The sequence below is a fragment of the Peromyscus maniculatus genome, chromosome 5 (genome assembly GCF_049852395.1).
Source record: "Peromyscus maniculatus bairdii isolate BWxNUB_F1_BW_parent chromosome 5, HU_Pman_BW_mat_3.1, whole genome shotgun sequence".
Classification (NCBI taxonomy): Eukaryota; Metazoa; Chordata; class Mammalia; order Rodentia; family Cricetidae; genus Peromyscus; species Peromyscus maniculatus.
In genome coordinates this window covers 122,957,799-122,985,224 of record NC_134856.1, presented here as the reverse complement: position 1 = coordinate 122,985,224, position 27,426 = coordinate 122,957,799, and the positions used below count along the sequence as shown (strand labels likewise).

The window sequence follows — 27,426 nt, the reverse complement described above, 5'->3', positions numbered from 1 at the left end:
CAGATCATGGTGAGCCTTCGCTTCAGCTGCTTCCCTAACGAGGCCCTTGTTCCCCTGCAGGGCTTGCTCCAGCCATCTTGCCTGCAGTTGTGTTTCCCGAACTTCTCACCCACTCACTGCATCTCTACCCCCCCTACCCCCATCCAACCTCCCACCGTCGTCGTGTCCGTCGTCCCCACCCCCCCACCCCCCCACCCCCCCACCCCCCCACCCCCACCCCCACCCCCACCCCCCGCGCCCGATGCCTGCCTTCACCTTTTGCTTTTCCTCCATGCTCTCTATGGCGATGCAGAAAGCTGGCCTCCTCTCAGATAGGAAGTTGCATTCATCCATTTTGTGACTCTTGTTGCTGATCTTTGAAGCAGACCACCAAACCACATATTCTTTCACTTCAAATGGACTGCAGTGGCCTGCAGCCACTTTATGCAAAGCAGCTAAGGCATGTGACATATGCATGTTAATGGTATAAAGTGGCACTGATTGCTACTTTACACACACACACACACACACACACACACACACACACACACACACACACCTCAAGAAAACAACCAACAGATTGTGAATCTGTTCCCCACCCCACCTCACCCCCTGGAAGAATGGTTCATGATTAACATGACACTCAACTACTAAAAAAGAAAGAAGGTTCAATCTAGCTCAAAGCTTTGGAGGCTGTGTTCTCTGGTTGGCCTGTTGCTTTAGGGCCTGGTGAGACAGGGCATCATGGTGGACCGTGTGTGGCAGATCAAAGCTGCTCACCTCATGGTGACCAAGAAAAAGGTGAGGAGAGAGAGAGCTGGATCCCATAATACCTTTCCTTCAAGGCAGCACCCCCGGTGACCTAACTTTGTTACAGTAAGCCCCACTCTATAATGGTTCTCCCCATTTCCAGGAGTGCCGCCCTGGAAACTACACTTGAGCACAGGGGTCTTTAGTAGACATTGCTGGTCCAGACTGTAGCAGTAACTAGCCATACCTGTCACTTCAGCGTTGCAATGACTGGCATTTTCTGCTTCTACGTTCTGGTATAAACAATCCATGCCTCTATTATAGATAGATACACTCCCATTATGTCTTCCTTCCTAGTTAACAGCCAACTCTATATATCAACTATGAACTCTCCATCCAAGGAAATGGGTCATATTCTATTGACTGTCTAATTTTGTCTGCTCAGGTGAGAAATATGTGTGAGTTATACCTCCTATGCTGACCCTGTAACCCTTTTGCTCTTTAGTACCTCCTACTAAAGAGATGATTTGGGACCAGATCAGTAGAGTACAATCCAGGCTCAAGAATATATGGTTTATAGACAAGTTTTCTAATCATGCACTTTGTGAAAATAAAAAGTTAATTCTAGAACTCAACATTTTAGGCAGTCTTCAATCCATTTTCTTATGGCCTCCTTCATCATTTCACAGTTTGCCCACTTAAGGTGGTTTGGTGAAAACCACAACACATCCCCAATCTAGAGAAAGCATCGATAGTCTTCAGTCACCGCATTTAGATTTTCTGTTCTAGACTGTCTCCATCCTAGAGCACAGGCAGGATGTACTGGCTCTCACTGTAAGCCATCAGTTTGAGAACAAAATCAGTATGTGCCTTTGGTCCCTTTTTACTTTATCTGTTCAAGAATTGTCTGATGATTTCCAGAGCATTACATCTTAGTAAAAATTAGGGAAAAAAAATATTTTGAATTGCTTTTTTGAGAAAACATTGAGACATGATTAGCACCTACAGATTGGAAACTTTTCAAAAAGTAGTATACACATGTGCACATGCGCAAGCACACAAACGCTCACACACACACACACACACACACACACACACACACACACGCACACACACGCACGTGCGCGCTCTGTCCTTTCAATGATTGCTTTGAATCTTGGATAGAAACAGTATCACAAACCCAGGAACCCACCTGTTGGTTTAATCTTCCTAATGTGCTGCTCAATCACCCAGTCAATGAATCACAACCATTTTCTAGATGAACCAGGGGCATGATACATTGACTGCGCTGGGTAGAGCTGTATACCACAAGAGGTCAACTCTAATCTAAACCAGGGACTAGCAGTAATGATTGATCAATACTGCTCCATCAATTATATCAGTTCAAAACTGTTAGCTATACATGGATTCTCGGGTTTTGATACCTCAACTGCTCGAGACAATGAAGCCTCATTTATTTTCTTTTCCTGTGTGTGTGTGTGTGTGTGTGTGTGTGTGTGTGTGTGTGTGTGTGTGTGTGTACCTTCAAATGCATATATACCCATGTGCATGTGTGTCGGGGTCACACAGAGTATGTTCCTCAATTGCTCTCTACCCTCTGTACTGAGACAGGCTCTCAGTGAACTTGAAGTCCACTTTTATGGCTCAGCTGCCTGGCCAATGATCTGCTGGACTCTGCCAGTCTCTGCTCACCCAGCACTGGGGTTACAGATGTGTGCCACTGTGCTTGGATTTTTACATGGGTACTGGGAATTTAAACTCAGGTCTTCAAGCTTTTTACACCCAAGCACATTACTGAATGAGCCACCCCCAACCCCATCCCCATTTAAACAGGTATTTATAAAACCATTGCCTCTCAATGCAGTTTGACCCAGTAAAGTCTTCAAATACAAGACTTTTCTCTATCTTGTTCAATTTTTTTTTTTTTTCGGTTTTTTCGAGACAGGGTTTCTCTGTGTTGTCATGGATCTTACATTGTAGACCAGGTTGGCCTTGAACTCACAGAGATCCGCCTGGCTCTGCCTCCCAAGTGCTGGGATTAAAGGCATGAGCCACCACTGCCCAGCTCTTTTTTTTTTTTTTTTTTTTTTTTTGTACTTTTTACTTTTTATCCCAGAAAGGCTTCCTGCTGTCCCAGAGAGTTTTTTTGTTCTGTTGTAACTCTTTCTATCCTTAAGCATTTTGCAGTAAATATATATTCCTTTATTCAAGTTCAACTCCAATGTGTCAGAGATGATTAGGTTAACATTTTACACCTGTGCCTTCCATGTCCCTGTCCTCATATGATTGAAGGTTTAGAGCAGTGGTTCTCAACCTGTTGGTTGTATAGGGGGTCAAGTGACCCTTTCACGGGGGTCACATATCAGATACCCTGCATATAGATATTTACATTATGATTCATAACAGTAGCAAAATTACAATTAGGAAGTAGCAACAAGGTAATGTTACAGTTGGGGGTCAGCACACCATGAGGAGCTGGATTAAAGGGCCACAGCATCAGGGAGACTGGGCCAGAGGCTTAGATGGTTAGTACAGTGTGACATGAGATGCTGTCTCCTCACATATGCTCATTCATTCCGGGGAGCAAATGGCTTCAGTTCTTTAAAGCCATGTATTTGCATGTGTCTGAATAACACAAGTATCCTTCTGAATTTTGACTTTGGGATATTAGATATTGTCAGTTATGTCTCACTCCCAAACAGATAGCTCTGATCTTGCTTTCATCCACACTCTCAATCCCCAGGGCACATCCCATGTGCCCCTGTGGAGCATCATCTGATTGAGTCATCAATCAGTATTTAGTGTTATCCCCATGACCACGAATGTCACTGTGGATACGGTTCAAAGCCAGTCTGCACACCATACTGTGTTAATTTTTCTTCTTATCTCAGCTCTCTAAAGAAAATTCTTGATTTATGTATTTCCTTGGATATGTATGCATTTATTAATTCATCCTGGTAGCTAAGCATATCAATACATTTACACTCACTGATTAAAATTAAACTGGCCTTATGGAACATCTCTGGTTTTGTTTGTGATGGGATTGTACTCTGTGGTCCAAGCTGGTCTTGAGGTTGCCTCCTCATGCCTCGTCTCTCCAGGGTGCTAGAGTTACATGTGTGAGCCAACATGCCTAGTTTTCTGTCCAAGCTTTTGAGGTTTGACTTGCTAGTTTTTGTGGTACCCTTTCACAGCCTTCCTGACAGATGCCTTCTCTTTTCCCCTGCCGGACAGCCATTTCCTAGATCCTATGCCTTCTTCTTTCTGAGTTTATCCCCTCGTTTTGGGTGTGTCCACACTCCAGTGGCTTCCTGGGAAAGGGTTCATCGAAAGCAAAACTCTTGGAGCCTTTACACTCGAGATCACCTGATGCTCAGGTTTAACTTAAACTTCAGTTGGGGAGAGAATACTAGAATAGAAAGACTTTTTGCCCAAAATTTTGAAGGCACTAAACGCATGGTCTCCGGCTTCCAGCTTGTTGAGGAGTTTCCTGGTACCCTGACTCTCTGTATGGCTATTCTTCGTGTGAGATGTCATTTTTCTCAGTGCTCAGAGTTAGCTCTCTTCATCCTTATTTTTTAAATTTCATCATGACATATCTAATTTTTATTACTGTATTTTGGGCTCTCTTGGTCAAATTTTGGCTTGAAATATGGTGTCATTTCATTTGAGGAAAATATTTTCAAGTTATACCTCATTCATTTTCTTATCTACCTTTTCTGAGTCCTTTCAGGAAACAATTCAGACATTATACTGCCCGGGCATCTCCGCTGTTTCTCTCACCTTTTATCGCCTCCTTTTCTACTTTCACTTCTCATTTGAAAAATCTCCCTACATTATGTGCTAACATTTTCCTTGATTTTTCTCATTTTCACAATTCAAGTTTTAATACCTAAGGACACACCGCTTATATTTTTCTAAAACCCTTTTTATTCTACCTGTAAACATATTACTCTGGAATGTTGATGGCGGTTTTTTCTTTTTATTCTTCCTCATACTGTCTGCTTTCTCTTGTTGCTGTTTCTCCAATTCTTTTTCCTCTTATCTGAGATCCTGGTAAACTCCATCTCACTAGGAATGGCAGGCACCCCAAAAGCTAAGTCAGAGCCTTTGCCATGTTTAGCTAGTCTGTACTGGAAATTCCCTGCCAACTGGCCTGGTTTACACTTCTTTTGAAGTCTTTATGGTCAGTATTTCAGACTTCTGCTTGGGGTGTGTGTGTGTGTGTGTGTGTGTGTGTGTGTGTGTGTGTGTGTGTGTGTGTATGTAGAATCCAGAGGTCCAGTTGGTTTTTAATCTCACCTGCAATGCAACTTCCAGAGGTAACCCTGATGCCCATTCCTGAATCTCCGTTTGGAAATTCTTTCTTAAAAGACAAGAGAAGGAAGCGGCTTAGCTTTCCCTACGGTCAGCTGAAGATTCTGTCTCAGAACTGGTTCTCACTACTAAATCTTTATCACATTATATAGTCATGTTTAGTTTGCATTTGTAGCTTTGTGCCTTTCGAAACGTGTATTGTCATCTGAGTGGGAGAATTAAGCTAAAAGCTACTGGTCTGCCACCTTTAATTGAACGTCCGGCAGTATCTAGTCACAGTGCCCAAAGGATGTGGTTCATTGTTCAGCAAGAAATTATTTTAAAGTGCGATTTGTGTGAAAGCAGAACTTCAAGAGAAGTGTAATTACAATCATAATTTATATCTTCTCTGGGAGAGGAGTTACATTTTTAAAACTTCTCTAAAGGCCTGGGAACATCTGTTTTTAACCTTAAATTTTGGTTAATGAGTACTTCCTTCTTTTTGTCTGCTCTCTCTTGAGCCTGGCATTGTGGGTCTAGGGCCTTCCAGCCAGCTGCCATTGCTATGCTGAAATGTACCTGTGCCTGGGAGGTTCCTGCAGGTTAGATTTTGCTGCTGAGAAAGCTGCTGTTGCTGGCGCTGAATTTCAATGACTTCCTGCAGGCAAACACCTGGAGGCAATTACCTGTACTTGCCTGCCAGCAGACACACATACAATTTGGATGGGGAAACTATCTGTATGAATTTTAAAAGGGGGAGGGGTAAATTTGCTTTGTGTAATATTTTGCCTGTGTCTAGGTTATCCAGACTAAGAATTTGCCTTTGCCCAATTATGTGTTAGTTAAGCCATTTTTTCCCTCACCATAGAATTGGCAAATGCAGTCTTTGTCTGGCCTTTTTTTTCTGCCTGGTAATAGACTCCTTTCTTTTCTTAGGCTGTGGGACAATAGTAGTGAGGGGAGAAATAAGGAAGGTCAGTGATCTACATTTTAATGTGAAATGACAACATTTTAACTTGACATTCTTTAATAATAGATCTGCCATTCAAAAGAAAAAAATAGGTCAAGGCTGAGGACAGAGTCACATGTAAAGTTGTATCAAACTTTATTGCTAATATTTATGCAGACTTAGTGGTACTTTATATACCTTGATACAGTCTCTGGGGAAAACTGACATGTTGATCATTATTTTAGCTAAGTGCGTCTTCCTTTAGCTAAATCATAAGTGTTTTGAATGTAAATGTTGATTTAAATTACACCTTTGGAAATATCAGCAATATCATTAAAGTATGGGTAGAGTTATCATTACTCTACTGGATGTTGCTAATGGAATGTATTCTATGATTTTGCAGATGAGTGCAATGAGAGCAGATTATGGACTGGTCTTGAATGCAGTCCTGACTTAGTGTGCCTTCAGAGTGTCGCTTCCTTCTGATTTTATTCTATCCAGGGAAAACTGAGGATGACTAACAAGCTCTGAAACTTCCTGTCTTCAGCATAACCAAAACATCACACAGATGGCTTTTTTTTTTTCATCCCTTTCTCATTCCTCTTTCTAGAATCTCAGTTTTATACTTAAGGTATCAGCTTTCATTGTTACAACCCTCACCCCCCCCTCCTCCTACCCTTTCCACCCCGAAGTTGTTAAACACGCCTGCCTGGAGCCTTTTCCTCCCTCTTCATAATTATAACAACCTAGATCCTCCCAGCACACAGTCCAGATTTCTACTATACAGGTTACTAATACATAAAGCTTCTGCTTTTTCCCCAGAGCCCCCTGAGAGCTGTAAATAAATCATACTTTTCTGCAATTTTAGTGTTAAAATTGGCAACTGCATTGCCAAACAAGAACTTGACATTAAGTAAAACAAGACAATGACCAGCAATATCTCACAAAATGAAACCACCATGGTGATTCACTGATGATTTAAAATGTTGTGGCACTTTGTTCCAAGAATTACTGGTTGAGAAAAAAAAATGCCCACTAACACAGGGCAGCTTTAGCATGTAGGTGACATTCTGCACACATGTCACTGCCTCCTTACACACCCATCCCTCATCCCCCACTACCCGATTGCTAGAATTCTAATTGGCCAAGTCTGAAAGCCATCTAAATTTTTCCTTTCTCCTTTCTCCTGAGAGTAAAAGTTTTGAGTAAGGAAGGACTTATCAGTCAGCCTTTGCTGTGTGACAAATAATATCAAAATACAGTAGCCTAAAATCATAATTGTTTGCTTAGCCTACAACAAGGCCGGCCAGTACTGTAAGTGGACTACTCTGGAGCCTTCTGGTCTTTCTACTGGGTTCATTTGTGTATCTAGTTGGCTGTGGGCCCGGCTGGGCCTGGCTGGGCTTGGCTGGACCCGGCTGGGCCTGGCTGGCATAAGGTGGCTCCCCAATAGAAAGGGAGCCTGATTATAATATTGTTTGTCAAAGCCAGTCACGAGACCAGCCAAGTGGAAAAACAGGATCTAGAACTTGATGGGAGGAATTGAAAAATAGTACAAGCAAAAGGCTACGCATTCAATGAGAGAAATACCGGTTTTCAGCTTTAGATCGTCCAGTTTTTAAGCAACCGATCCTGAGTATGAATGACAGGGCTGAGGCAATTGAAAACAATAACAAATTCCTGAAATGAGTTGTTGGTTCAGAAAAAGGCAACCAAGGCGGAGCAAGCAATAAAGGCAATCTCCTTTTCTCACCCACTTCTGTTTACTGAAACAATATGCTGCCCCCCCAAAAAAACAAACAAAAAACTCTAGCCTACATCTCCAGTGTAATTTCCGAGCACATTGTACCTATCACAGAAACATGTAGTAATCACAAGCAAAGACTTAAAATAAGACAAGTGGAATGAAAGTATTCGGATTTCTTACATTTCCCTTGAAGAGAATAAAGACTTTGATAAGTTAGGAATACTTGCTTCTTTTTCCAGACTAACCACCATAAAAGTAATCAAATGAGAACATCACCGTCAAGCTAATGGAGAGGAATCCAGGTGACTCTCTGACTCAGTCCAGAGGAAGGGAGGGCAAAGACAGGAAAAAGGGAGCCGAAGCCGATCAAGCAGTTAATACATCACTCAATGAGATGGAGGTTTTGAAGCAAAATATTAATAGCTACATGAAGTAGGGATGGACTGAATAGCCCAATTAAAAGATAAAGACGCCAGTCTGAATAAAGTGGGGCAGCTTAAATCAGACATATGAAATGAAGCAATAGAGAGATATGCCATACAACTGTCAGCTCCCCCAAACCGGAGTCTTAGACCCTTATCTGCCAAATTAGTCTTTAAAGAAAAGATTTATTCTATATACCAGATGTGAAATGGTACACTTCAATGATAAACTTGTAATTAAGTAGGAAGAAACTACAATTTAAGCTCACCATTCAACATTGCCTCACAATATGTAAAGCAAAGTTAAGCAGACCTCTGAAAAACAGGCTGATCTCCCGCCGTACTAAACCATACTACAAGGGTTTGTTTGCTTGTTTGTTTTGTTTTGTTTTCAGCCTGTCTCTTCATAATAGAACCAGCCAACTAAAAGCCAGGCAGCATGTAGGAAGCTGAACAGTAATGAGAGAGCAGGATTGGATGTGCAAACACCAATGACGTAAGTGCAAGACTCCTTCAAACACACTGGAACACTCACAGGACATGGCAGTGGTCACAAGGTCAGACTTGACACATTTGGATGGAATCTTCTCTGACTCCATGTAAAAATGTTAACAAACCCCTCAAAATATACAAACAAAAACAGAAAGCCTTATATGTTTGCAAACTAGGAAATTAAGAAACAAATCTACTAGATTAGTCCATAATAGCACACTGATCCTGATAACACCAAAAAGGAAGTTAGTTAGAAAATAAAAATAAGGCGTTACATGTTGTCTTAGGTAGGGTTAGTATTGCTGTGATGAAACACCAAGATCAAAGCAAGTTGGGGAGGAAAGGGTTATTTGACTTACACTTTTACATCCAGAGTAGGAATGAAGGAAGGAGGACTATCACTGAAGGAAGTAGGACAGAAATTCAAACAGGACAGGAACTGGGAGCAGGAGCTGATACAGAGCCCATGGAGGAGTACTGCTCACTGGCTTGCTCCCAATTGCTTATTCAGCCTGCTTTCTTACAGAACCCAGGACCATCAGCCAGGGATAGCACTATTTACAATGGGCAGGGCCCTCATCCATCAATCACTAATTGAGAATGCTCTACAGGTTTGCCTACAGTCTGCTCTTACGCAGTTTTGCAATCAAAGTTCTCTCTCAGATGACTATACTTTGGTCAAATTGACATAAAACTAGCCAGGATACATATCAACTTATACATATGGTTAACCTGGCACATAGTGCAGTGTGTCTTCAAATACTCTAATTAAATGAGAGAGACAGATATCAATCAATTAAATAAAAACATCTTATAAAGAGGAAGTGAAATAAAAGGTAGATTAATAGAAACAGCATAAAGAATATTAACAAAGCCAAAAATAATTCCTTTAAAAATAAATCAAAGGTAGAAATAATATCAGTAAGGCAAGAATCATACAGCGTACCATAGCTTATCTTGAAAATGACAATTGTAATAACATTAATGGAAACAATTCAATGCTTTTGAAAGTGTTGGCAAAATGTCCTAATTTCTAGAGAAAAAAAAATAAATTTAAGAAGACATAGACATGTACAGTCTTTTGTCTTAAAGGAAACAGAACCCATAGTTTAAAATCTGTTGCATAAATAAAACCCCAGGTTATTTAAAGAGATAACACTAGTCTTATCAAACTTTTAAAAAGAGCAGAAAAAGGGACTATTTCTCACTTAATGAGGCCCTAAGAACCTCAATCCCCTCCACCATAAGAGAGAACAATAAAAAGAATAGGAAAATAAAATTATAAGCCAGCCTAATCCACACTGATGAATATATGTTCACCCTTCATGAAATTGAAGTGTGTGTGGAACATGTATATTCCAAATATTTAGCAAAAAAAATATTAAAAGCTGTTCATATTGGGAAGTTCTAGAGAGAGGTGGAGGAAAAGCTGTTCAGCACAAGAAACATCTAGAAAAAAGTGGTAAATATCATATATGAAGAAGAAAGAGAACTGGATGGATGGGTGATGTTATTCTGTAGGCTGTGAAAATGTGTTGCTCTGATTGGTTGATAAATAAAGCTGTTTGGCCAATGGTGAGACAGAATAAGGTTAGGCGGGACATTCAAAAGAGAGACAGAGGGAAGAAGAGAGAGCAGGGGAGACACTGCTAGCCGCTCCCAGAAGCAGCAAGATATAAAGGTACCAGTAAGCCATGAGCCTCGTAGCAAAGTATTGATTTATAGAAGTGGGTTAATTTAAGATATAAGAACTAGATAACAAGAAGCCTGCCATGGGCATAGTTTAAGAATTAAGATTAGCCTGTATGTGTTTATTTGGGTCCTAGCGGTTGCCTGACTGGCAGGTGAGAGAGATTTGTCCTGATCGTGGGCCAGGTGGGACACAGGAAAACTTTCAGCTACACTGGATGACAGCAACAAGTGAAATCTTGTTATATCAGAATTCCAGTACACACAGCTAGGCATGTGGTATATGATTATAACCCTAGCACATGGGCTAAGGCAGGAGGAATCTGAGTTGAGTGCCACCCTGGGCTATATAATGATCCCAGTAAATCAAATGAATAAATAATAAAAAAAAAATGGGTGTTTTATATCCAATGCTAAAACCAAAGAAGAATGACTCCCAAACTGGATTAAACCTAAGTCTTTGTTTTGCTAGCTGCAAGACGTCTCAAGGAAAAATAAAAATAAGATAAAGATTAATTTAATTTTGGAAATATTGTTTGTCTATAAAAGGTGATGAGACAGAAGTTTTCAAACTTGTCTGGTGGAAGAGCCATAAGGCAGGAACCGGAAGTGAAAACAATACTGTTTGCCAAAGGCTGAGGTGAGCTTGGAGACGCGGGGGCGGCGGCGGCGGCGGCGGCGGCAGTGGTGGCGCACGCCTTTAATCCCAGCACTCGGGAGGCAGAGGCAGGCGGATCTCTGTGAGTTCGAGGCCAGCCTGGTCTCCAAACTGAGTTCCAAGAAAGGCGCAAAGCTACACAGAGAAACCCTGTCTAGAAAAAAAAAAATGGTGGAACTGTCATGAAATTGGACTGTGTTAGCCGCACAGCTCTGTGTGTACACCAAGGCTGAGTGGAAGTGGGAAGCGCATCACACAGACATTACAGAGGGCCAGAGCTCACATTGCTAATAGGGACACATCAAAAACGGAAGTGTAATTACTACTCAGAGTGGACTGAACTCACCATTGTCAAACTTGTAAGTCAAACCATTGCATGATGGGGGCTGTCTGCCCGTTCCTCCCTAATGTCTAGACGCTTTTTTGTTTGTTATTTTTCAAGACAGAGTTTCTACGTGTATTCCTGGCTGTTCAGGAACTCACTCTGTAGACCAGGCTGGCCTAGAACTCAGAGATCCACCTTAGGCTCCACCTTTAAAAACATCCCAAAGCCTTACCCTACATTAGAAAAGCTGAACCAAACAGAAGGCAGTGAATTGATCAGGGCGCTCCGAAAACACCTCAGGGCTCTGAAATATGGATGTTTTTCTCATGGAATGCTAGGGAGGTTTGCATCTTGGCATCACATTGCCCTCAGTCTGTGACTCAGGTTTTTCTCAGTGGAAGGTCATTGGTCTCCGTGGCAGGAAGAAAGGGAACTCTGGAAGGGAGGGCTTTGTCAAAGCCTGGCTGGGATATGTATCTTCATGTTAAATTACCTTTTGTTAGAATAATCCACAGGTACAGTGCATTCAACTGTTGAAAAGACACCCCAACTCTGACCCCTGCCACCCCTATTTGTGATATGAATATTCATTCATCCTGTCCTGTGGACACTGGGCTTGGTGTTCTGACTTTGTTTGGCTAGATAAATGGGGGCATAAATGGGTGTGGTTTGGAATGGATGGCTTGCTATCTTTTTCATGATGCCATGCCACCAGGGAACCACAGCAGCTTTACCTTAGACCCCAGGATTGTCCTGACATCTAAACCAAGTATGCCTCAGATTATCTGTGCATTTGTTAGGGAGAAAAAAAAATCTCACTGGGTCTATCAGGGTGTCCCCCATTGTCACGTATGTTACAGACTTGTGTTGTGCACAGCAGGCACTTTATCCATAGCGTGTAACTTAAAAAAACAAAAACTTTACACTTTATATAGCTTAAAGAACATCTCATTTAGCTCCATTTAAAGGGTATTTGTTTAGAAAACTCTTAAATACATTTCTAAAAGAAAAGAACTTTCAAATCTTTATTGAAAATGAAAGCTATTCATGATAATTCCCCAACCTCGTCTCATTTCACAGAATTGTGATTTTAAGTAGTTGAGTATGAATAACATTTAGCTAAATATAATATAGACTAAGTATGTCCCAAACACTGAAGACCAAGAAGATCCATACTTAATATTTGCAAATTATGTCTTTTTGATAAAAGAGCTTTTGTCATATGCTACTGATATTTTGTTGTTACACAGCAAAGCTTGACTGATACAGTAATCGTTTCATAGGTACCAGTGAAGTCAGAGCAAGTTAGTTCTAATAGCCAGGTAACACATCAATACTTTGCCATTAACAAAGTTGAGAAATGAATTAGCATTATCAAGATAGGCTCAAACTGCTCTCCTCCCTGGGTACCTCCTCAGTTTGTGATCTAGAAGTGTCTAATCAGATCAGCAACATTGCTGCTGCAGAACTTCCATCATTCTGTAGAAGAACAAGGCTTCTCAGGGCTTACATTTATCAATGTGGAGTAGATGGGCACAATAGGCATGAGTTCTGTCTTATTCAAATGGTGTTTGGTTATATACACATCCAAGTGATGTGACCCCATTCACGTCATCATGCTTCATTTCTAATCACTGAGTTTTGTGTAGTAATTATTTATAAAATTTTGTGACATGGTTATGTTGTTTTGACTAATTATGTACTAGCAATAGCAATAATAGTTCTATCCAAGAGGCAATTGACACATAAAGCCTTATGTTCACTGATAATTAAAAAAAATAGCTTTCAGTTCATATGCTTATCTTGTTATAGAAAAATTATTTCCATAGTTTTGTAAAAAAAATAGTAAATATCAAAAAGAATATTAGGGAAGATTGTTTGAAGTAGAATGGGGGTAGATACTGAGAAACAAAATGGGATAAAATATAATTTTTGACTATTTAAAAAGTGACTCATAGTTTCAAGAGTAGTTGGAGGCTGATATTAAATTACTATGGTATTGTGATGTCATTGGTGAAACCTAAAGATAACTTTTAATATCACTAGTATATTACTGAATACACAATCAATCTTTATAAACTTATTGGTTTGTATTTGTATTCTTGTTTTTTTTAGAAGCATCTTGAAATTTGTATTACTTTGAGCACTTTTTTTTCTAATTTTATAATTCAATTTAATTTTACATATCAGCCATAAATTCCCCTGTCCTCCCTCCCCCCCCAACCCCCCCAATCCACCCCCCATTCCCATCTCCTCCAGGGCAAGGACTCCCCTGGGGATTCAGCTCAGCCTGGTAGATTCAGTCGAGGCAGGTCCAGTCCTCTCCTCCCTTTACCCAGGCTGAGCAAAGTGTCCCTGCATAGGCCCCCAAGCTCCAAAAAGCCAGCTCATGCACTAAGGACAGGTCCCAGTCCCACTGCCTGGGGGCCTCCCAAACAGTTCAAGCTAATCGACCGTCTCACTTATCCAGAGGGCCTGATCCAATTGGGGGCTCCTTAGCTATTGGTTCATAATTCATGTGTTTCCACTAGTTTGGCTATTTGTCCCTGTGCTTTTTCCAATCATGGTCTCAACATCTCTCACTCATACAGTCCCTCCTCTTTCTCGCCGATTGGACTCCTGGAACTCCACCTGGGGCTTGGCTGTGGATCTCTGCATCCACTTCCATCAGTCATTGAATGAGAGTTCTACCACGACAGTTAGGGTGTTTGGCTATCTGATCACCAGAGTAGGTCAGTTTGGGCTTTCTCTTGACCATTGCCAGTAGTCTATTGTGGAGGTATCTTTGTGGATTTTTGGGGACTTCTCTAGCACTTTGCTTCTTCCTATTCCCATGGGGTCTTCATTTATCATCATCTCTCTTTCCTTGTTCTCCCTCTCTGTTCTTGATCCAGCTGGGATTTCCCACTCCCCTAAGCTCTTTTTCCCTCGACCCTTGCCTTTCATTTCCCCCACTCACATCCAGGTTATTCATGTAGATCTCATCCATTTCTCTGTCATTGGGCAATCCCTGTGTCTTTCTTGGGGTCCTGTTTTCTAGGTAGCCTCCCTGGAGTTGTGAGTAGCATTCTAGTCATCCTTTGTTTTACATCTAGTATCTACCTATGAGAGAGTACATACTATGTTTGTCTTTCTGAGTCTGGGTTATCTCACTCAGGGTGATTTTTTTTTCTAGATCCATCCATTTGCCTGCAAACCTCATGGTGTCATTGTTTTTCTCTGCTGAGTAGTTCTCCATTGTGTATATGTACCACATTTTATTTATCCATTCTTCAGTTGAAGGGCATCTAGGTTGTTTCCAGGTTCTGGCTATTACAAACAATGCTGAATATATAAAGAACTCAAGGAATTAGACATCAAAATGCCCAACAGTCCAATTAAGAAATGGACTATAGAGCTAAACAGAGAATTCTCAACAGAGGAAGCTCAAATGGCTAAAAGACATTTAAGGAATTGCTAAACACCCCTAGTCATCAGGGAAATGCAAATCAAAATGACTCTGAGATACCAACTTACACCCGTCAGAATGGCTAAGATCAAAAACACTGAAGACAGCTTATGCTGGAGAGGGTGTAGAGCAAGGGGAACTCTCCTCCACTGTTGGTGGGAATGCAAGCTTGTACAGCCACTTTGGAAAATCAATATGGCGCTTTCTTAGAAAACTGGGAATCAATCTCCCCAAGACCCAGCTATAACACTCTTGGGCATATACCCAAGGAATGCTCAGTCATACCACAAGGGCACATGCTCAGTGATGTTCATAGCAGCACTGTATTTGTATTCTTACACATGTGCACTTGTATACATATGCAGAGATATACATATACATTGATGTTAAGTGTCTTTATCACCTGCTCTCTACCTTAATTTGTGAGTTAGGATCCTTCACTGAACCTGGAGCTCATGCATTTGGCTAGACTGACTGGCCAGGGAGCTTCAGGGAGCTTCCTGTTTCTACCCCCTACCTCCAGTGTGGGATTACCCATATATGCCACTGCACCTAGAAGCTTTGATTGAAATGATGAGCTGCAAATCCTGATGAAGAAATGGGGACCCTTATTGGTAGATAGGGACATAAAATAATGTAGCTGGTATGGAAATTTCTCCAAAAATTAACTACCATATGACCCCAGCAATTCTGCTACTAAGTAATTACCAGAAGGTAATGAAGTCAGCACATCAGAGGTGTCTGCCCTCCTGTATTCATTGTATCACCATTCAAAACAGCCAACATGTGGAATCAACCTATGCTGATAGATGAATATATAAGTAGAATATGATAAAAACACACACACACACACACACACAGAGAGAGAGAGAGAGACAGAGAGAGAGAGAGAGAGAGAATATTATTCAGCCATTAGAAAGGACACTATCTTGTCATTTGAGGCAACTTAGATGGGCCTGAAAGGCTCCATGTTAAACAAAATGAGGTAGGCACAGAATGACCAATACTGCATGAACTTACTTAATAGAATCTCAAAAAGCTGATACCATTGATGTAGGGAACAGAATTAAGGTTGCTTGGTTTTGGTATGCTGTCTTAGTTTCTTTTCCTGTTGCTGTTTTAAATATTCTGACAAGAGCAGCTTGGAAGAAAGGGTTGATTTTGGCTCATTGTTCCTGGGTACAGTCCATCATAGTGGGGAAATCAAGGCAGCATGCATGTGAAGCAGCCGGTCACAACCCATCCACAATCAGAAAACAGAGAGATGTATGCCCGCTGCTGCCCAGCCCTCTCTCTCCATCTATACAAGCCAGGGAATGGTACATGGGTCTTCCCACCTCAAGGCTATCCAATTAATCTCTTCCAGGCATGCAGGGGCCCACCTTGATCAGATGATTCTAGAGTCAGTCAAGTTGACAGTTGACACTAACCATCAGAGGAGAGTAAATGAAAGTTGGAAGATGAGAAATGACTTTGAGACTACAAAGCTATAATACCCCACTGTAGTTAACAGTGCATTGTACATTTCAAAATAACTAGAAAGGAGGAGTTGAGTATTTCTCCTCAGAGAAATGACTGATGTTTTAGATGACACATGTGTTAATGGCCCCCACGACCCTGATCCTCACACAATCTGTGCATATGTTAGAATACCACCACACTATGTCTCACACACATGTACCATTGTTAAGCTGGGAGATGTCAAGGAATGTTCACCCTCCTTGATGCCAACCAGTTGGTCTTTTCAAATCATCAGAATATATTGAGTTTTTTTTTTTTATCTTTTTTAATAAATAAAACTACAAATAAATGAGACTGGGGGCCAGTGAGCTGGTGCAGGAGGTAAAGGCTCTTGCTGCCAAGCTTTATGAACTGACTTTGGTCCCCAGAACCCATATGGTAGAGAAAGAGAAACGACTCCTGCAGGATGTTTTTCTGCCTACCACAGACATGCTGTCACACACACACACACACACACACACACACACACACACACACACACGAATGTAATTTTTAAAATAAAATAAGAGCAGTCCGTGTATCACAGGCTACAGTGCAGGCCAGCCAGTTTTGTAGCCATGCTGTTAGAATAAGCAATGGATGTTCTTACTCAAACATTTTGTAGCTGGTGGAGCTGCAAGGGCGAACAATAGGAGCCTTTTCCCTCTGACACTCTTGATGAAGTGGATGGTCTGTGTGGAATATATAAATAACCCTAACTGGCTCAATATGTAGATGATCCACCCTGAATAAAATTGAAAAAGATGATAATTATCCCTCCAAATTTGCCAAACCCAGATGATTTTATGGATGTTATTTTCGACTCTGAAATTACAGATTTCTTTTGCAATTTAAAATATGCAAGTAGAAAGAAAGATGGAAACCTTCCCAGTTTATTTTAACCTCATACCAAAACCTGATAAAATTATCACAATGGGAGAAAACTTCAGCTAAATCTCACTAGTGATTATAGAGGAGGAAAAACCCTAAAGAAAATCATCAGCCCAGATATATTAAGAGAACAACGAGTCACTACCATAGTAAGGTTTATTCTCAGAACCAATGATGGTTTAGTAAGAAGTCTGTTACTGAAATAGATACATATTATTTTTAAAATATCATCATTCAATAAGTGCCCTCCCAAACACACATTATTCATTATCCAGGGTTGGTTAAGTATTAGGGAAGCTTGAGAAAGTGCTTTCATATTGAATATATACACGTATATGCAGATAAATACATAGCCAAGACAAAAATCCATGCTTCCCTCCTTCCTTCCTCCTCTCCACATTCCTTTCTCTCTCTTCTTCCCTCTCTTCCTCCCTTCTTAAGTGATAATACTATCAAATTCCCAAATACTTAATATAAATAGTTACTACAGCCTGGTAAATATTAGTCAATATAATGAAAAAATAATTTAAAAAGTAGTCAAAGAATGTATCGATATTTGTATCTGAAAATTCTTTAAGCATGAGTGTTGAATAAATGGCCATTTATGAAACACACATAGACACATTCCTTCTAAAACAGTTTCTTCAAAACAAAAATAGATGACATAGATAGCCTCTTAATCATAAATGCCAGGCTTCATGAGAAGACATTTGGAACATCTCCAAGCAAGGCTAACAACTACAGAGTGATTCCATCGGTAACAAGATCCAGCATTATTAAAGTAACAGTTCTTGCTAATTCATTACAAATTCACGGACATACAGTAGAAATTTCTAGATTTTTCTTTTTAAATTTTATGTGTATCGGTGTTTTACCTGCATATCTGACAGTGTACCACCTGCATGCAGTACCTAAGGAGGCCAGAAGAGGAAGTTATAGAGTTGTAGATGGTTGTGAGCTGACCTGAGGGTGCTAGGCATCAAACCTGGGTCTCTCAACCAGTGAGCCATCTCTCCAGCCTGCTCTAATATAATACAATATTTAATTATGTTATGTAGGACAGGTGATTTCAAAGCTGACCTAGGAAAATAGACTCCAATAATCTAGAAAAAAAAACCCACAAAAAAACTAATAGTGAAAAGGGATTTTTTTAAAAATAGCTTTCAAAATACAATGACTAAAACAAGTACGGCAGAGGAGGCAAGGCCCTAGAAGGATATCAGCCATTCTCAAGAGTTTCATACATGCTACAGTAACTTTATTAGCAACAGGAGATATTTATATTGTTTAATAATGATGTTGAAATTATTGGTATACTTTTTTTTTTTTTTGCAAAAGAAGAGCAATTTCCCAGCCCTATAATACAAACATAAAAATTTCAAGTATGAGAAGACTGGGGAGATGGGTCAGTGAGTAAGACCAGGTGCTGCACAAGCATCAGGACCAGAGTTCAAATCCCAGCACCCACTTTAAAGGCCTAGCACACCTGTCATGCCAGTGCTGGTGAGGAGTGGGTCATGGCAGAGATGCAAGGACCACTGGGGCTTGATGCTGCCAGCCTAGCCCAGAAGTGGTGGGCTGAAGGGTCAGTGAGAGACCATGTGTCAAGGCAGAGCAATCGAGGAAGACATTCAACATAAATGTATCTGGCCACCCCACGTCTTCCTCTGGCCTCTGCATGTGCACACACATATGATACACACAGGCACACACCACACAAACAAAAATACTTCAAATATGAAAGTCGATTATCTTTATATTGAAGAAAAACTCCCTAAATGGGAGGAGAACATGGTTCTATTTAGATTTTTCTGGGAACCAAATACAATGAATTTTAGAGCTAGCATTTAACAAAGTAATGCAGGATTAGAGACATAGTGGATACCTATTTGGAAGGAGAACACAGAGCTGGTAAATAGCATCGACTTCATGAAATTCCCCCAAATTAAACTTTTATGCAAACACACTCTGGTGCTTTATTCTATATTATTTGTCATGAGACTGCTGTCTTATATGACAACGAATTTTTAAGTTATTTTCATAAAAAGACAAAGCAGCTTTGGACTTCCTATTTGCCCAAAGTGGGTTCTTTGAGGTGAATGATAAGAGTTCCCCATCACTTCACAACTCCTTGTGGACAGTGTCTCATGACTTTTCAGTACTGTGCACGAACTGCAAAAATTTCTCACATTTCTTTCCCTCATGACTTAGAAGACCCAGGCATTTCAGGCTGCCTTCTGTAGCCTAGCCTTAGGAGACTCTGAATCAGCTGCATTATTTCAATAAATCATCCTGGATGGTCCTGGAACGTACTATATCTGCCCCAACATTTGTAGTTCCTGACAAAGCAGCAAGAAAAAGTTTAAATTTTTTTTTCACATTGGTAATATGATCACTCCTTTTATTAGCTGGAAAAATCCAACAATCCTGTGTCTTATCAGCCATTTATTTATCTCTTTCTTTTGATAAATTATGTTTCAGTATTAGGTGAGTATTTTTTATTAAATTTTGCTTTTTTTTTTTTGTTTTTTGTTTGCTTTTTGAGACAGGGTTTCTCTGTGTGTAGCTCTGGCTGTTCTGGAATTCACTCTATAGACCAGGCTATCATTGAACTCGTGGAGATCACCTGCCTCTGCCTCCAGAGTGCTAGGATTAAAGGCATGTGCCACCACCGCCAGGCCAGATTTTGCTTCTTAATGTCCAAATATTTTATATTCTATAAAAATTTAGAACAAATGGTTTTATGATGTGAATGTTTTAAAATAGCATGTAATGGTATACTTAGCAAAGTTTATTATTATTATTTTTAATGCTGTGGTTAGATCTGGAATGTTGCCACAGGCCCTGTGATAGAGGTTTGATCCTCAGTGTGGTACTATTAAAGATGGGTGTACAGGCCTTGATGAGGTAGGGCCCAGTAGGAGATTTAAGTCACTGAAGAATTACCTTCCGAAATGATTGGCATTCTTGGACTCTGATCGCTCTTGCTACCATGAACTCTTCTTCTCTTTCCTTTCTCCTCCCCCTCCCCCTCCTAGTGCAGTGCTGGGGGTTGAACCCATGGCCTGGATCATGTTAAACACTGGACCATACTAACCACTGAATGGTATCCCAGCAACCTTCCCTTTTTTAAAGTTATCATCTCGGTTGTTTGTTTACAGTTTAGAAAGCTGATTAACACACTCAGTATCAGGAGCTTTTTCTCATGACCAGGCAGCGATGAGACCCGCACTCTGCACTTATCATGTTGCAGTCAGCTTCATCACACTTCAAGCACAGTGTATTCATAAACAATGTATTTCAAGTAGAGTGGTTACTCCTGGGAAGCATTCCTACAGAGACACAGTGCCTAATCTATAGTCAGAAATGAGAGCAAATCACAGAAATCTATCCAACAAACCCATTGTATCTAGATCTCAACTTTAGTTAGAACCTTAGCTGCCCTCTGACACCATTGAGCATGAAGTCTGGCATGAGGACAAGGGGGTACAATGAAAGAAGACTGCGGGTGGCTGAACTATTCAACTTCAGCAAGTGTTATGGCCTGGGTAGCACATGACTAGTATCCTTCCAGAACTCTAAGAAGAGACCAGGTAAGTGAGGATCCCTGGGCCTCAGAACATCAGTAAATTCTTTCCTTAGACGTGCAAGCAAGGCGATAAAGAACAACATTGTCCAGGTAAATAGCATGAATGTCATCAACAACTGTAATTCAAGTGTGCATTCAAGGTTTCAAAGGGCATGGGACATGTAAGAAAATGTTTGCTACCTAAATAGCAAAAAGTTCATAACTGGGGCTGGAGAGATGACTCATTGGTTAAGAGCACTGGTTGCTCTTCTGGAGGAGTCATGTAAGAAGACTAAGGTTGGATTGCCAGGCCCCACATTATAACTCACAACCATCTATATCCCTAGTTCCAGGGAATCTGATGATCTCTCCGGCTTCTGTGGGCACTGCATACTAGTGGTGCAAGGACATACATGCAAGCAAAACACTATACATGTAAAATAAATAAATAAAACAGTTATGGGATATTTGTACACTGTGTAAAGATACATTGCTGTGATTGGTTTAATAAAGAGCTGAGCGACCAATAGGTAGGCAGGAGGTATAGGTGGGACTTCCAGGCAGAGAGAGGAAGTAGGAGGAGATAATCGAGGCACAAAGGAGACACCAAGGAGACATAGAGGGAGTTGGAAATACAGAATGGGAAAAAGGTAAAAAGTCACATGGTAAAACGTAGATGAATAAAAGCAGGTTAATTTAAGTTGTAAGAGCTAGTGGGACAAGCCTAAGCTAAAGGCTGAGCTTTCATAATTAATAAGAAGTCCCCATGTCATTATTTGGGAGCTGGCTGGTGGGGCAGAGAAAGACTCACTACATAAAACCTTTAAAAAATACTGAAGTATTGTAAAGTACTCACAAGAAAGCATATCAGATGTGCAGGTGGAGAAGGGCTTCATGGGGGCCCAGCCCTCGCTGCTCAACTACTTGCTACTGACAAATTCGTGGAGGTGGAGTCATTGCCTTCAGTCACATGCCCACTGATGATCTCATCAGACTCCAAAGGAGGATTCCAGTCCAGTGGACACACAGATAGCCCTGGTTACAAGTGGGTCACAAAAAGGACTGAAAGCCATGAACCCAGAAAAGGGACTTGTAGTGATGAGTGTGTGTGTATTGAGAACCAGAGTGCATTATACACATGGGTGAAATTGTCAAATAGCAAAATCAGTACAATTTTAGTAAGCTTAATATCTGAAATGAAACACTTAAAGAGGAACAGAATTTAAGTGCCTCCTTTATATTTTAAATGAACAATGTAAATTATTTAAGAGTTTGATCAATTCTGAATAAAATATGCTAACGTTAATGAAGAAAATAGTTACATCATACAGGATTTTAAAAGTAATTTTGGTTTTGTTCTTCAGTTTGATTATCGTTTTCGAGTATCTGTAGGGACTGGTTTCAGAACACCATCCGATACCAAACTCCAAGACCAGCAATTCTCAACTTGTGGGTCATGACCCCCACAGGGGTCACATATCAGATGTCCTGCACATCAGATATTTACATTATGATTCATAACAGTAGCAGAATTGCAGTTATGAAGTAACAATGAAAATAATTTTATGATTGGGGGTCAATATGAGGAACTGTATTAAAGGGTCACAGCATTAGGAAGGTTGAGAGCCACTGCTTTAGACTTGAAGTCATTTGTGGGATACTTCAATTCAATACAAGGCAGAGTTGTGTAAATAGTTGTTATACCGTACTGTCTATGGTGTGATGGCAAGAGAGATGACTGATTAGTTTTAGTATTGATGCCATTGTATAGATGTTGTGTGTGCATGCGTGTGTGTGTGTGTGTGTGTGTGTGTGTGTGTGTGTGCGTGTGTGTGCGCCTATCAGTGTCAAACATTTGAATAAAGCCCTCTGGTACTAAAAAGGCTTAAAATTACTTACAATTTTTCATTTTCAAAAAGTGCTGTTGCGTTTAAAGCCTAAAATTACTTGAGTTACTACTAATTTGAATTTTTCTCAAGTAGCATATATAAAGTGATTGATAAATCCTGTTGTCATGTTTGAACTCACTGTTCACACTGACGTATAGAAAATATTGAGGGCTGTGGAGGTGGCTCAGCAGGTAGAGGCTCCTGCTGTGAAGCTTGATGACCTGAATTCAACTCCTCAGACCCATGTGAAAGGAGAGAACATGCTGCAAGTGCATACACACATACACCTGCACACACATGCACACACACACCTGCACACACATGCACACACATACACATGTACACACACATGCACACACACATATACCTGCACACACATGCACACACATACACCTGCACACACATGCACACACATACACATGTGCACACACACATGCACACACACATGTACACACACATGCACACACATACACATGTGCACACACATGCACACACACATGTACACACACATGCACACACATACACATGTGCACACACACATGCACACACACATACACCTGCACACACATGCACACACATACACGTGCACACACACATGCACACACACATACACCTGCACACACCTGCACACACATACACATGCACACACACATGCACACACACATACACCTGCACACACATACACCTGCACACACACATACACCTGCACACACATGCACACACATACCCATGTACATACACATATGCACACACATACATATGTACACACACATGCACACACATAGACATACACACACATAGACATGCACACAATACACATGCACACACATACACATGCACACACATACACATGCACAAATAATATAATACATCTTTGAAAAAGAGAGGATATTGCCAGGTGGTGGCACACACCTTTAATCCCAGCACTTGGGAGGCAGAGGTAGGCGAATCTCTGTGAGTTCGAGGCCAGCCTGGTCTACAGAGTGAGATCCAGGAAAGATACAAAGCTACACAGAGAAATCCTGTCTCAAAAAACCAAAAAAAAAAAAAAAAGGATATTGTGTGTTTTAATTGGTCGATGTGAAGTAAAGCCAATCACATGGACAACAGTGTAGCAGGAAAGAACAGGAAGTTGACAAATCACAGAAAATGAGTGATAGAAAATGTATTTCAGGGACATGCAGGAAAAGACTGTTGTGAACATGGAGCTGAGAGAGGAGACATGAACAGCCTGTCTCATCTGTGGTCTGTTCCAGCTTGGACTGACTTAGCTGTTGTTTCTGCCCTGAGAGGGAGGGGTCAGCTGCCCCAAGGGTTTTCCCATCATCCCTGTGAGAAAGAGCCTCCTGCAAAACCTAAAGGCAAATGGGGGCGGGTCTCAGACTTCACCTGGTGTTAGTAGATGGTCTTTCGCCTTTTGTTGTTGATATTTAAATGATTGCTTTTCCCAATACTTTCCTGTTTCTTTCTTCCTTTTTTTTTTTTTGTTCAGACAGGGTCCTACTATGTAGCCCAGGCTCTCCTCAAACTCACTGTGTAGTCCAGGGTGTTCTTGAAGTTGAGATCCTCTTGCCTCAGCCTCCTGAACTCTGTTTCGTTTTTGTTTTGCTTTTTCTTTCTTCTACATGCTACCTGGTGTTGCATTATTGGGCCTTACCTGTTTCTCTATGCAGAAGAGGCACAAGTGTGTTCACTTCTGAAGATGAAACTGTCACTTCTCCCCACAAGTTGTTGAAATGCTCTGAAGAAAGAAGTAGCACTCAAGTCACCTTCCTGTAATGGTTAATATTGATAGCAATTTGACCGTATCAAGAATCTAATTACCATGGAGATTTGGGAAGCGTGCCTCTGAATGTGTCTGTGGGAGCATTTCCAGAAACAATCTGATCATGAAGACTCTGGCCTAATCAATAGATTAACCCTTGATGCATTCATAATATGATGATATTATTGACTATGCTGAAATGTAGGAGGTGGGGTCTCTCTAGGAAGCAGGTCACTGGGGGGGCAGGGTCCCTCAGGCTGTACCTTGCTCTGGTCCCAAATGTATTCCACTTCCCTTTGCATTCTGTCTTCTATGATGTGAGTTGCTTCACCAGGCCTTTCCCAGTAGATGGCTAGAACCCTTTGAAATCGTGAGTTGAAATAAACCCCTCCCCCCTTAGGTGGTGTCTGTCATGAATTTGATAACAGCAATGAGAAAAGTAACTGATATATCTTCAGTTCAGTTCATTCCGTTCCAATCAATGGATGTTTATTGAAAATCTAACATGAGTTTGGTCTGTTGCTAGTTTCCTGGGATTCACAGAGCTGGTTGGGAAATAATCACATGGAATAGTTACAATAGTGTATGACGAGAACTATGCAGGATATGGCCAGTCAGTTATGTGACAGTGACGTTGAGGGAAAGCAAGGGCCACGGGTGAGCTCAGTGGAAAGAGCAGGATGTTACATAGCCATCGAGAAGAGGTGATGGGCAAGTGACAGTTAGTCACGACAGAAAACACAAAGTAGTGGAGCTCCTCAGTCTGTTCAGTCAGAGATGGTGCAGATGGGACCAGATGAAAGGGCTAATGCTACTCTTGTCTTGAGCAGTCACCTCTTGGCTTCCTCAGGCACACTCAGACCATGTTCAAAAAAGTAGAGAGCACCAGGCTTCCTTTTTGAGTGTGATCGCCTTAACTGGCTTCTTTTGTCTTGGGGTTGGCAGGCAGAAGGGAACAAGGAAAAGGGGAAGATGTCCATTGATCTTTGTTTAAAGTCTTTCTGGGGCTTGTGTGCTATCCAAATGCTGTCCAGCATCCCAAATACCACATACAAGTTCCGTTGTGATATAAACCCAGTGTACTATCCACTTGCCATTTGCTAGAGTTATTTTGGCATGAAAGTAATCATTTTTATGAACTTCTTGGCAGAAACTAGGGCTGCAAAATAACTTATATTTGAATGTACTTGTCTTTGCTAAAAACACCATCCTCAGTATCAATATGTAATTAAAATATGGTTTTCAGAAGTTGACATCTTTGAACACTTCAGTCTTGGCAAATGGCTAAGTTAGAAAGGACCAGAGCGTTAACCACACAGCCCAACCATCTCTTGAGGCAAGAAAGTAGCAACTGGGTCTTCAGGACTCAGAACCCTTAACCTACTGAGCAGAGCTGAACCTGTGCTGGAACCAGCCTCTTGGCCTGTCAGAGGAGGCACATTTAGTGGAGGCTCATGTTAAGAAAGATCCAACTTTTATTGCCTTTCTAGAAGCAGGTCAAGGAAATAGAACTCTGTAGAGAGCTGAAATGATAGGCAATTACTTCGGCAAGCTGACTAAGGTCACAAGCACGGTAGTGTTCTAACCACAGAAGAGGTTACAACCTTTGACAAAGACACAGAGCTTAGCACAGCTGCTTCCTACTCTGACCGTGCCACAGCCACCTGCACTGAACCATAGAGAATCTTGTTCTGTGAGATAAGAGCAGTGCAAGATTGTGTTGTGTTGTGTTGTGTTGTGTGTGTGTGTGTGTGTGTGTGTGTGTGTGGTGTGAGCTTTCATTCTGTGTTTAAAACAGTAAGCCAGTAGCCAAAGATATATTCTAACAGTGCTGACTTGGGTTAATCCAGCTTTAGGGCTACTCTTGGAGCAGCTTACACAACATTATCTTTATTATTATCTGTGAAAAATGAGCTCATTACCATATTTCTTTTTTTTTTTTTTTGGGTTTTTCGAGACAGGGTTTCTCTGTGTAGCTTTGCGCCTGTCCTGGAACTCACTTGGTAGCCCAGGCTGGCCTCGAACTCACAGAGATCCGCCTGGCTCTGCCTCCCGAGTGCTGGGATTAAAGGCGTGCGCCACCACCGCCCGGCTTCATTACCATATTTCAATCCTTACTTCTGCAGGGCATTTCTATTCTCACTTCAGCAAGTGTCTCAGCAAATCATACAGTCACTTGAACCAGAAGCTCACTTCCAAGAGCTCACATCATGATGTACTGCCTCGCATCAGGCACAGAAGCAATGGATTTCACCAGCCATGGGCTGAAACCTTCAGCACCAAGAGCAAAAATAAACTCCTCTTTAACAAAATGATTATGTCAAGTATTTATTGTAGGTACCAAAAGCTGAATACACACAAATATTCGTATGCATGATCTCCCAAAATGAGAACATGGCCCTTCCTTCTCACTCAGTAAACTTATACTCTGAGAGAGTAGATGTGTTGATGATTTTTGCAGGAAGTAAGAAATAAAAAGACACAGGTTGCAATGGTTAATCCTGATAGAATTTAGAATTTCCCAGGAGACAACCATCTGGGTGAGTCTGTGAGGGCATTTCCAGTGGAGGGTCTCACTCTGGTGGACGGTGGAACACCCACTCTGAGTATGGGCACCCTTCCATGGCCTGGAGTTCCAGACAAATAAAAAGAAACAAAGCAAGAGGAGTGCAGGCCATCATCCATCCCTCTCCCTGCTTCCTGACTCCAGTACCAACATGCCCAGCAGCTCCTGCTCCTGCTGCCGTGAGGACTGTGCTCTCAAACTGAGAGCCAGCTTGTCAAGTTTTTGGCCAGAGCATCAAGAAAAGTAACTGACTGTTGAACTGTATACATATATATTATTAGTCCACAAGTCAGAGGAGTTGTGTACCTCTTACATATCTGCACACACTGCTGTTATTGAAAAAGACAAGTTTAGGGCTATTTCAGAGTAAAGATGAGCACACATTTTTTTGTATTAGACATACCTGTATATAAAGATATGCTGATTCATAGGTGTGTTTTATATGTTTAGTTACAACTTTCTGTAAAAGTAATTGATATCCTTCTACAGAGT

The 27,426-nt window shown here is 41.1% G+C and overlaps 1 protein-coding gene across 2 annotated transcripts in view; it reads left to right on the top strand.

Annotated features, from left to right (window-relative positions):
* The window catches only part of LOC107400298 (uncharacterized), a 38,930-nt gene extending 12,250 nt beyond the window's left edge, over positions 1–26,680 (top strand). The window contains exons 3-4 of one of the 2 annotated variants that reach the window (XM_076573228.1): positions 10,874–10,964; positions 26,495–26,680. In XM_076573228.1, the coding sequence (XP_076429343.1) occupies positions 10,874–10,964; positions 26,495–26,582 (179 nt within the window). In that variant the 3' untranslated portion in view covers positions 26,583–26,680. The remainder of the gene's footprint in view (positions 1–10,873; positions 10,965–26,494) is intronic. The other variant, XR_013051599.1, reaches the window with a different exon arrangement.
* Positions 26,681–27,426: the final 746 nt, after the last annotated feature.